At 35.0% G+C, this 12,252-nt stretch overlaps 1 protein-coding gene across 2 annotated transcripts in view; it reads left to right on the forward strand.

Moving 5' to 3' along the window:
- The first annotated feature begins 2,015 nt into the window (after window positions 1-2,015).
- stk39 (serine threonine kinase 39) overlaps window positions 2,016-12,252 on the forward strand; it is a 28,413-nt gene continuing 18,176 nt past the window's right edge. For both annotated transcript variants that reach the window (XM_044132022.1, XM_044132023.1), the window contains exons 1-10: window positions 2,016-2,351; window positions 4,557-4,669; window positions 4,868-4,976; window positions 5,995-6,136; window positions 6,520-6,575; window positions 7,880-7,989; window positions 8,545-8,646; window positions 9,011-9,144; window positions 9,451-9,499; window positions 10,648-10,713. In XM_044132022.1, the coding sequence (XP_043987957.1) occupies window positions 2,252-2,351; window positions 4,557-4,669; window positions 4,868-4,976; window positions 5,995-6,136; window positions 6,520-6,575; window positions 7,880-7,989; window positions 8,545-8,646; window positions 9,011-9,144; window positions 9,451-9,499; window positions 10,648-10,713 (981 nt within the window). In that variant the 5' untranslated portion in view covers window positions 2,016-2,251. The remainder of the gene's footprint in view (window positions 2,352-4,556; window positions 4,670-4,867; window positions 4,977-5,994; window positions 6,137-6,519; window positions 6,576-7,879; window positions 7,990-8,544; window positions 8,647-9,010; window positions 9,145-9,450; window positions 9,500-10,647; window positions 10,714-12,252) is intronic.

A 12,252-nucleotide genomic window follows, 5' to 3' on the forward strand; every position in this document is an offset into this window, starting at 1 on the left:
TATGTGTCAATTTTTAAAATATTTTACATCAAGCTCTTCTGTTCAGCTCTTTCTGCTTGTTTCTTTTTGCTGTACTACTACTACTACTACTACTACTACTACTACTACTACTACTACTACTACTACTACTATAGCAGACTATGATAATTTCTGCTCAGTTAAAGTTTGCAATTTTTGTAATTTCTTAAGTAACAATAATATGATAATGCATATTTTGATATTGATCCAATACTAAATAAATACAGGGCAAGTATCACTGATACTGATACTGATACCAATACAAATACCAATTCCTATACCGATTCCAATACCTATATCTATACCTATGCTTATTATTTAAGTATGACATATCACCAAACTGAAAATACTAATTTGTGGAGTTATGTGCTGCGAAGGGTCTCTGATTGATAACATTATTGATTTATGTGCAACATTGGCACATAACAATCTGTGCCCATTGATTGGTTGCATTGATGGGTTAAGGAAACAAGCAAAAGAAGATCTAAATAAATTCTTTATTTGCAAGGTCGTGGTTATAGATAAATGTGTAAGTGCTTTTTTTATTTGTTCATATTTTTATATTTTGCTACTGATTTCAGCGGGAAATTAGTAAATCGTCATGTCCCTTTTTTAACATAGTTAAATACTTGTTTGAAAACATTGTACTTGGACTGAAGAATCAATTCATTAAAAGACTTTTATTGTCAAAAGAATAGTAATAAAAATATTTAATACAATATCTTGTACAAGAAAATGCAACTAAAGAAAAGATGTGAAGGGAAAAAGCTAGTGCTTTTTATACTTTGTATTAAAACTGACAAAAATTTCCCCTTTTGTACTTTAATGTGAGGTATCAGACAGTTGTCCGCAGAATGTTAAAATGATCTGTCAAGTCTTTGGGACGATCGCGCCATCTTCTGGTCAACATTAGAATCAGGGATGGGAATTTCGGCACGGTGCCAGGATCCGCACCATTTATCTCCATTCACTGACCAAGACTGTTCTAAATAAAGAAAAAGAAGTCTTAAATAATATAAAACATAAAATAATCATGGACAATTACTACTGTAGACACTTGTCACACAAGCAGTCTAAAAACATTTTGCCGTTGATTTTTCTTCCTACACCCTGTTGCATTCTTTCTGCTCTAATCAAATTAAAAGTTTGACAAAAGTTTCAACTTAGCACTCAGGCATTTAGGTAAATGTTTTAAAAACTAACTGTAACATCAACATTTAACTGAAATAAAAGTGAACACAACAACACCAGCAACTTCTGTTTACAGTGTAGAGTATACAATTTGAAAATCATATTGATGACTCTATAACTCTTATTTATTCTTCTATCAAACATTTATTTGTTTTTAATGATGATGTCAAAACTCTCATTTTGGAAGTCCAAATTTTAAATCATAATAATAATTTTGAATTGCTTGGATTGAATTTAAATATCACAATTATGACTTTAAAAGGCAATAACGGAAATAAAGAAAATAGAATTATGACTTTGTATGTCATATCTCACCTCGAAGCTCAAAACTGGACTTTATATTTTACAATTATGTATTTGAATGCCGCAATTAGGATTTTAGCTAATCATTATGACCTTAGCTGTGACATTTCTGTCTCTCAAATGACTGAAAACCTCAATCACAAAACACACAATCATTGCCAAATAAAAAATAATTAATAAAATTAAACTAGACTGGTGTCTGATCTCTTAGTTCAGTCCGCTAAATGAACCGGCATACTGAGTCGGATCAGTCGCACCGGACGCATTTCTACTCAATGTGACTATATTAATTCGTCACACATACGTGTCAGTGTCACTAATTCTGAAAGCTGCCAAGTAATTTTATGTGATAATTATAAAATCTAATTAGGGATATTTATTTATTTATTTATTTTTAAATATTACTTAATAACAATTGAGATCGTATTTATCGAATCTTAATTCGTCCAAACAGATAATGGTTTCGAATTTTGTCTTCCTCTGTAGTGGCACATCGGGTTGTGAACTGACAGTGCGCGCGCGTGCTTGTGTGGTTTGTGCCAGTGAGCGCGCGCGTGTCCCTCTGTGTGTGTGTTCCGTTATTTTCCGGGTTGTGCTCAGTCAGTCAGGCAGGGTTTGTGGTAGTTGTAGCGCTACAGCTGCCAGCTGACACTTACACCGAGGAGAAGCTGAGGTCAAACTTGGCTATCTCTGTTTCTCTGTCTGTGACTGAGGCTGCATCATCACCACCATCATCATCATGGCGGATCAAGGCGAATCTCCGGTTCCCGTCCACCATCCACAACCTACCATCAGCTGGCCAATTACCAGGGAGTCCTACGAGCTGCAGGAAGTCATAGGTTAGTACCCGGAGAAGCGGTGTAGTGGCGGGGAGGCAGTCCGTGGTGGGTTATCTGTCGTGAGCGAAGGAGAGGGGCCTACCGGCTTTTTTTTCAATATATGCTGCAGCCTCGTCTGCTTTGCAATGCGGATGTTAACGGAGGCTGTCGGAGTCTACCGGTCTACAGTAGATCTGCGCAGACAAGGCGGAATCAGTGTTTCTGCATGGGGGTGTAAATGTCACATTGAATAAGTCCTCTTTCAGCGCTCACAGATTAGACGCTAACGCTTCAGCGACTAACAACAAGTTTATTAGTTATTGTTGAAATCACTGTTGCTGTGCCCTTCCTGAACTGGCACACGAGTGGAAATATGAAACAGATTGAAACCATCCCAAAATCAGTAATGTTCACGATGTACTTTTCAAACTGAACAACTTAGTCAGAATTATCCACAATTAATAGGGACTATCTTACTCTTAATTCAAAAAAAGAAAAAATTTGAATTTGCTCTGCCAGTTTCTTACCGTCAGTCTTTTTAAGGAAACCCAAGTCATCTTTTGAAGAACAGAAAATCCCAAAATATGCAATTTTATATTTGAACATTTGCAAGTATTCAAAGCAATATGTAAATTGCAGTAAGTTTTTTTTTTTTTAATCACTAAAATAAGTGGTAAAAGTACTACATCTGCCCTCCCTACCCTGCAAAAAGTTTGGCTAAAATGTATACCAGTCCATGTTTTTAAAGTTCAGGTCATTTTGTTCTCAGTGTTTCATTATATCTTGTGTTACAACTCTTGTTTATACATTCATCGCAACAACCATTATTTGTGTGACAAGTCATTTGCTCTATTATGTCATTCCCAAAGCATGTCATAACATAATGATGCTGTTGAACTTACTATTTAGATATACACATAGCCCCCTTCCCCCACTACAGAACCTTCACTATTTGACAATCAGACTAAATGTTTCATGTTTTAGGTCAATGATGATTACACAGTGTATGCATACCTGTATATATAATATTTTTTATTGACTTTTGTGGGAGATGAAAGGTAGAATTGTTCCTTATACAGTATGACTTGAGGAAAACATTTTGGTTTCCGTTTACTTTTGCAGGTAATTCAGCAATATGTGTACGTCATTGTTCATTTGAAAGACCCGCTTGTACACAACCTTAAACTTTTTGGTCACTTTCTTGAGACATGCAGAGTTTCACACTTCTCTGCCAGATGTCTGTGTATTTCCATTGACGTAAGACAAGGAAACAGTGTTTTTGAGGTATTGCCTTAAAACAGATCCAACCTAAGGTGTACCTATAGTTAACTCAAATGCTGCCAGTGAACCATAAGAAGTTTACAAAGCCATGACAACATAATCTGTATGGAAGTTACAGAAATTGGAGAAATGTCAATGTCAAAACTCTAGTGTAACAGGACTCCATCTGACAGGTCAAAGTATTTATGGAGATTAAAAGTTAGAATTTCTGACATTTGCAATGTGTCATTATATTCCAAACAGTCCTTTGCTATATCTATACTGCACACTCTGATATTGTTGTGACCATATCTCCAGATGGATGTTTTTTGCGTTTCTTGAGCTTCACATACCTTCTTCAACAAACCTCTGAGGCCTTTACTGAACAATTACTGAAATTAGATTACATATATGTGAACTATCTATTTATTAGTTGACTTCTGAAAGGAACTGATTGCACCAAATTTATTTGGAGTATTGCATTAAAATGGGATGAGTTCATATTTTTGCCACACTGTTCATATTTAATTTCAGAAAAGAAATGGAAAAATGTGTATCCTGTACACAATTCTGCACTACTTTTCAGTGGGTTATTATGTGGAATCCAGATAAAATATGCGAAAGTCTGTGGTAATATTTGTTACAATGTGAGGGGTTGTTTAAGAGTTAGTTGTTCTCACAATCAGCAGCTCCATCTCACATGACATAAAGCATGCCTTATCTGCCAGTAACAGTTGGCCGTACGTCTCAGCAATTTGATGTCGTCGTGTGATCGTGTTTGAAAAGAGTGATGCACTCTGCTTGCATTTGCTCCAGTTGTCACAGATGAAACACTAAAGCTGTTACCTAAACACAAATGCCTCAGAGGGTTGTTGAAATGTAAAGTCCTCCAGCTGTGCATGTGACGCTAGTCCCTCTTGACTCATATCCCCCTGTGCTGATGCTGATGTGTGGCTGTGATTCCAGGCAGCGGGGCCACAGCTGTGGTGCAGGCAGCCCTCTGTACCCCCAGACAGGAGCGCGTGGCCATAAAGAGGATCAACCTGGAAAAATGCCAGACCAGCATGGATGAGCTGTTGGTGAGCACATTTAATATGGGTTATTTTCTCAGCCTTGTGCTTTTTACACAACTCTCTAATGATTTGCTGCTGCATTACCTCTGATAGCTATACCTTTAAAGTTACACACATGTCTACGGTTAACATAAATCCTTAGAGATAAAATGTTTAGATTTTTGTTAAAGTATAAAGTGTTGTACAAATGTTCTTTACCTACAGAAAGAAATTCAAGCCATGAGTCAGTGCAACCACCCAAACATCGTCACCTACTACACTTCCTTTGTTGTGAAGGATGAACTTTGGTTGGTGATAAAGCTCCTGAGTGGAGGTGAGTTTAGTATGATGTAAAGTTAATAGTACTAGAGATGCCATTAATATTTGTACCTCCTTTCTTTGATTTTCTCATGTCAGTGATCAGCAAGTAAAATACTAAAAAATAAATCAGATATTTTTTTTCTCTCCTGTTCATTAAATATATCACAGTAAGGGTCTTCATTGGCCTTTTGTTGATTGTAACTTACTGAAAAGAAAAATCCAAAGTGAAATTTCTAATAAAATTTAAATATTACATGAGACAAATAAAAAAGTAAATGATTAATAGTGAATTCTTACGTATGTTATGTATGGCTATGTTCATACATAACATAGCTACTTTCCTCTAACTCAAACTCATGAGGAAGTGTTAGAGTTAAGATTATAAAGTAGCTTCACATTTCCATTTTCCAGGAGTCTGGAGCATCAGGCACAAAGGGATATTGCTGAAGAAGTTAGTTCACAAAGTGATTTGTTCAAATATGAAAGGAAAGTGTAGTGGAAGTTAAGAAACTGTGGTAGTTAATGATGTAGGAGCAGTAGGGATAATGCAGCCTTAAGAGGGCTGTGAAGCAGAGTCTATTGAAGAACTCGGGTGATATTCACCAGACTTCAGTTCTTCAGAATCCACAATGCTTACGGTTACACATCTTTCTAAAGACTTAACATTTCTATATCAAAAAACCTTAGTTTCAAGTTATATTCAAATTTTCTGGGAAGGTGTTTTGGATTTTCATTGTCTGTATGCCATAATCATCAACATCGACAGTAATAAATGCTTTATATGTATAACCTTGTCTATAAGTAATTTATATAACATGAGTTTCACTTTTGTGAAATTAAACCTTTGTAGGAAATTCTTGTTTGTTGAGATGCACCAGAATTTGCTATGATACCACAGGCTCATCAGGCTCCATTGTAAATTAATTCCAGCAATATCTACTGTAATGTATTGTACTGTTGTTTTTTTGTCTGTTTAATATATATGTTTGAAAATCAGAGGAATACCTTTTCTTTTGCCTGATGTTATTTAGGCTCCATGCTGGATATAATTAAACATGCGAGCAAAGAAGAAGATAAAAATCTTCGTGCGTTAGATGAGCCAATTATTGCCACAATATTAAAAGAAGTTCTAGAGGGCCTGGACTATCTCCACAGAAACGGACAGATTCACAGGTAACACTTTTGGTTTCTGTCTATTATTTCTAATATGTAGATGTTTTATTTTGAAAAACTGTCATTAAGAAATATATTAGTGAAACAAGTACTTGTTTTGCGAGAGCACACATTCCCATATGAAACCCTGAAATAATGACCGGGATGAAGCAAATGTACAAGCTGCCAAAGTAAAATCCTAAAGTGAAATACAAAGTTCTTTGTGTTCTGTACATGTCCTTGATTTCAAGGTCAGTGTGAATATGGGGCGTAAACCTCTACGAGCCCCTCAGGCAAAGTTCTAGATGGTGATAGTCAGTGGGATCTGTTAACATGAATGGAAGAATCGATGTTGTCCCACATGACTTTGATGTTTTACTCCATTTTTGTTTTGCTGACCTCAGGGATGTGAAAGCTGGGAACATCCTACTGGGAGAAGATGGATCTGTTCAGATTGCAGGTTTGTTACATTATCACACTCTATTCTGCCTTTTTTCTTTTTAAAGAACCAATGTTGTCCTAATTTACAGGTTACAGCATTACTTTCTGGGCTCTACTGTAACACACTGGCGTACTTTAGCCTTGCAGGGACATATTTTTGCAATATTCTTTTACATTTTGTAGTTGCATAACCTTGACTGAATTCATGCAAATAGAAAAAAACTGTCCAGATTGTGTATTATTGGGTAAGATTTATTTATTTATTTATTCATTCATTCATTTATTTATTTATTATTTGTCTTTTATTGAAAAAACATGAGGCTGACTGATTGGAAGATCTGTTTGAACCAAACAGAAACAAAGAAAGTTGGACGTATTTATGACTGATGCGTTTTAATTATTGGAACTGTTTTAAGCAAAAATATTTTCAGCATGGAGAAAGTTTTGAATGTGACCCTCAAATTTGCATAAATAAATTATGCCAAATTGTGGATACTAAAGAACTAGCTAAAATCACAATACTTTGATAATAATATAACTATTGGATATACCTAAAGAGCATTTGATAGTGCTTGAAAAACTAAAAATTACTTTAAAAAGAACAATATTCTTTGTAGAAGTATAATTATGTAGATGACATTTAGAAAACAAAATGTAAGAGCATAAAGCAAAAACAAAATTCAGCATATCCTCTGAATGAGGTCAGTTTTAGGTTTAGCTTTAAATGCAAACATTATATGCTTTTTTCACTATTTGGGACGTCACATCCTGGACCTGTAACCATTGGTAATGTAGGACCGGTTTTAAAATCCCAAGTGGAAAAGTTTTGACCCAGTTGAAGTGGTATTGCAGTTACTCATCCTGAAGGTGGGAAAAGTGAAGGCAGGTTTTTCAGCATTGCTTTGTGAAAGGATGTTCCTGTTTCTGGTAATATTCCATACATGAAGGAACAATGCTCTCTGGACTTGATTTGTGATAAACAATTCCACTGTCTCTCAGTGTAGCACTAAAGGCTAACCAAGTGTCACACAGAGCAAATTTTTATTGACAGTGAACAATAAACACCTAATTGACTATGTGAGAGTCTAAAACAATCAAAAATTGGGATTTTATTTGTCTTCATGCAGTTCTCTTTTAACGGAAGATGTTTGAACTCAGAGATGAATATTTAAGTCCATTGAGAATATTTAGGACTACTTCCTTTGCTAGACTGTACACCTCAACACTGTCAAAGTCCAGCAAACAGGCAAAGAAAAGACATTTTATTGAACAGTCTCAAATTTGTATGATGGTAACCACTATGATTATGTTTTGTTACTACAGATTTTGGTGTAAGCGCATTTTTAGCTGCAGGGGGCGACATGACGAGGCACAAAGTTAGAAAGACTTTTGTTGGGACACCGTGCTGGATGGCTCCAGAGGTGATGGAACAAGTAAGTCTTTTGTACTTTTCAATTATTCCTCTGTTTGCAGATACAGATTTATACAATCATCATCCTTATTATAGCCATTTTCTAACTTGTTAAACATACATTTAGAGATATCAGAGACCATAGACACTTATTAAGTCAATGTTTAAGTTTTTCAGTGAAACAAAAGTAAATTAGATAAAAAAGTACTGGTTATTACTCAAAATGAAAAAAAAGTGAAAATCTAAATAATTAAATAACAGATGCAAAGTGTATGATCAGCATAAACATTTTTTTATAAATTAAAATGTTTTAGTTGCATTTATTTTTTAATAGAAATTGTTACTGGTTCAGATGAACATGCTGATGTAGTTAAGAATCTTTTTAGTGTAAGATTATGCAACAACATTCACTTAAAGCCATTCTACATAATTTTACTTGGGATTCCAGTGAATATAGAGAATGGTGTAAGCTCCAGATGTTTTCATTGTCTTCTACATTAGTTATGCTTATCACTAAACATAAATCCTCTGAGCCTTGCATAAGTAAGTCTTGTCTTTTATAACTCCATCTCTGCAGGTTCGAGGCTATGATTTCAAAGCAGATATATGGAGTTTTGGAATTACAGCGATAGAGTTAGCAACAGGTTCTGCACCCTATCACCGATACCCTCCAATGAAGGTAAGTATGAAGGACAAAAAAAAAATCTTAAATAAATTATTTGCAATGAGTCATTCAGATAGAAATGCCATCACAAGAAACTTTGCAATACTTTCTGGTCTAATTTATGTCCAAATCAGTCCAATGGCACCCAGTATTATGCTCAAATTCATATTCAGTAACATATAATCCAAGTCAAGCCTAGCTGTATTGAGAAAGCTCAGGCAATTGAAATAAGTCATTGACATTGTAATTTTCCTTCTTAAAATCCAAACATCTAAAAAGACATCATGTGTTTGCCTCCTTTATTTTCCTTCCTTTCCCTCCACCCCCATGCTTGGATGTCTGGGTGTTTTTTGACTGTTTGTGTTGTTTGTGCTTTCAGGTTTTAATGCTTACCCTACAGAATGATCCGCCCACTCTGGAGATGGGTGTTGAGGACAAGGAAATGCTAAAAAAATATGGAAAATCATTTCGAAAGCTTATAACTACGTGCCTTCAGAAAGACCCTGCTAAAAGGTTGGTTCCACAACATATGGATGAGTATAGCGCTGAAGCTCTATACTCACTAAATAATAAGGACTTGATTTTTTTAAACTTTTAGACATTCCTCCAGTTTTGTACAGGCATAATCATGACTCTTGTTTTTCCCCTTTGTTAACCTATCAGAGGTTCTTCAGTTTTTGCTTGATGTGTGTGTTTGTTACTGTAGCATTTGTATCCCATATCTAGAGAACTTTTTCTGCACGTGTTTGATTATTTGAGCTTGACTCTTTTTTTGTTATATTTTTTTCCAATGGCATTTTCATTTTGTTTTGTCTGTAGGCCTACAGCATCTGAGCTTTTGAAGTGTAAATTCATCCAAAAGGCAAAGGTATTTCTTTAATCTCAAATATTTGCTGCACTGTTTTTGTTTGGTTTTATTAACATTTGATGAGTTGAAGCCATAGTGGATTCTATAGGTTATTTTCATTCACACACAACACACTATTAAAATTTATGAGTCATAACAAATTCAGATATTGAGGTGGAGCTGACTTTTTATGTAAAACAGACCATTTTTAGATTACCATAGATTCAGTCATGTCACTGATTTTGTTTTGGTAAGACAACAAAACTAGAAAATCATCAGAATTTAATTAATTTCCAAATCTGAAATTTGTATAGATTATTTGCTCAGAGTTTTGTATTTTAATAAATCATTTGTAATATTTTTTGATGATTACAGCATACAGGAAATGAAAGCCCCAAATTCTGTATCTCAGAAAATCCCAAGATTGAAAATTCAAATATTACTCTGAGTAATAAATCTGTTTAATATAATAGTTTCAGTTTTTTGTATTGAACTAACAAAATAAGTGCACTTTGGGTAAATATAAATTTTTTGGGGGGATTCTCCTCTTTTTAAATTACTATATTATGTTTTTAACTAAGCATTGTTTTAATAGACAACATTTGTATGCAAACTAAACTTGTGCAAAACCAATAAATAAGAAACATGATTTTAAGGATGCTTGCCACCACCAAAAGGCCTGCCATTGTTGTTAAGTTACATTTGCATTTTTTAAACTATGAGCTCCCATCCCATGGGATGGGTCATGTGACCAGCTCTGTTGCACAGAAGCTGATTAATATTAGAACTGTAGATAATTTGCAGAGTTGGCAGCATGATAGGGCAGTGATTATCAGCATCGTCTCACAGATAGAATCTCGGCAGGGTCTTTCTTTTCCTTTTGCGGCAGCTGTTTGGGTATTTTTCAGATCTACAGGATAAAAAATATGTTTCAAGTCATTGCTAAATATACACCTACAGTACTTTTCAGATTGATTGTTTTGGGCTTTTAAAAATATGCTTTCAAAGTATTTGTCTTTAAGTCTTACTGATTTACGTTTTTATGGCGCCTCCAATGTTTGTGAGTATGGGAAGGACCTTGTTCAAATTACAAGCCATTTTTGTTTGCATGGCATTGTTCAACTTTGTTGATTTAAATTTTTCTTTACTTTGTTCATTTTCTTCTGCAGAACAGAGAATATCTTGTTGAAAAGCTTTTGAGTCGTGCACCAAAGATATCTCAAAGAGCAAAGAAGGTATGTTTATGTAATTTTTTGCCCTTTGCAATAACATAGTTATTGGTTAAACATAAAAAAAAAATCTTGTGGATGGATGGACTGCTTTCAATCCAGGATGTTGAATTTACAGTCAACATAATCTGTCTTCCTTTAATACCTCCAACAACTTTTACCCCTTTGTATAGACAAAAAAAAAATATGGGCCTCAGTCGCATAAGAGTCATGCTGTGCAGATCCACTGGCCGTGTGTTAGTATGACGTTAAGAGCAGCTTCCTGCATATGTCAAGACAAACCTGGATAAATGGATTGTTAACATAAGTTAGCAAAACTGTTATGGCGAACAGGGAGGAAGTACAGTTTTTCAGGCACAGCTGATGTTAGCTTTACATAATAATCCCCTGATGCCCAGGTCTGAGGCAGGATCAGAGGGATGGGGTGGCTGAGTGGAGGGGTGGAAATTCACTGACACGGTTCAGTCTAAATAGAGGGCATAGTAGAGAGGACAGGCATTAATGTTCATGACGTTATAATTACGCACAAACTGTGCAGCCTGTACCCTTTCCCAAAATCAGAGGGAAAGGGTACAGGCTGCTCTGTCATTCAGGAGTTCTATAACAAACCCTGACAACATGCGTTACTAATTTGCTGTCTTCCAGTTATGTAAAATCAGAAGTAAAACGAGCTTCAGCATTGTGAATTTGGAGAGTATTATTGTACTATAACATTATAACAAAAATACTTTTTCAGAATGCATAATTGGGAAAAGTAAAAGCTTATTTTAGCAAGTCCCTTAATGTCTACATAAGTTTTCAGATGTCTTAAAAGAATAATTCTGGAATTTTGGACTGAGGCTCTATTTAAAGGGGTCGGAATATTATGTAAGACTGACTTTTTTTTTAGCTTTATATCAAGCCATATGTGATTCCCTCATCAAAAACATACCTGGATTGTTACTTTGATTCTTTCATTCATGTTTGAGAAATTCTTAAATTTCATGTGGCAGACATTTTGTTGTGCCTAACCACTTGCTCTTATAAAGCATCACCTATGCTTTAGGTGATGCTTAAAGCATAGCATCACCTATGCTATTCCACAAGGCTCCTGCTTATAAATGGCATAAAAGAAGCATTGTTGTGATGACATGCTGAAGACAGTGTCGTAAAGAGTCGGAGATTCTTAAAGGGACAGTGGGCAATTTTTAGATGTCATACACAACTACAATATAAAGTCAAACTTCTTTTAAGTTGTTTTTGATATATAATATACAACAACTGAAGGTAACAAAGTTACTTGATTTTGGTACAAAATGACTCCATCTGTCTGGAAAATGCATAATGTCGCTCCTTTAAAGATGATCATTAGGTAATGTTTATAGTAATTTCTATAAATTAAGATTACTTGGACCTGGAGGCTGAACCTAACGGCTGGTTTGACATAGTGGTTTATGTTAATGGTATTTAATGCATCTTTAAATAATTTCTATCCTTAACTTTGATGACCATTTAAAAGGAAGCCAATAAATATCTTAACAGGAAATGAAAATAGGAGGTGGAGAT

Source organism: Gambusia affinis, linkage group LG11, assembly GCF_019740435.1.
Source record: "Gambusia affinis linkage group LG11, SWU_Gaff_1.0, whole genome shotgun sequence".
NCBI classification, from domain to species: domain Eukaryota; kingdom Metazoa; phylum Chordata; class Actinopteri; order Cyprinodontiformes; family Poeciliidae; genus Gambusia; species Gambusia affinis.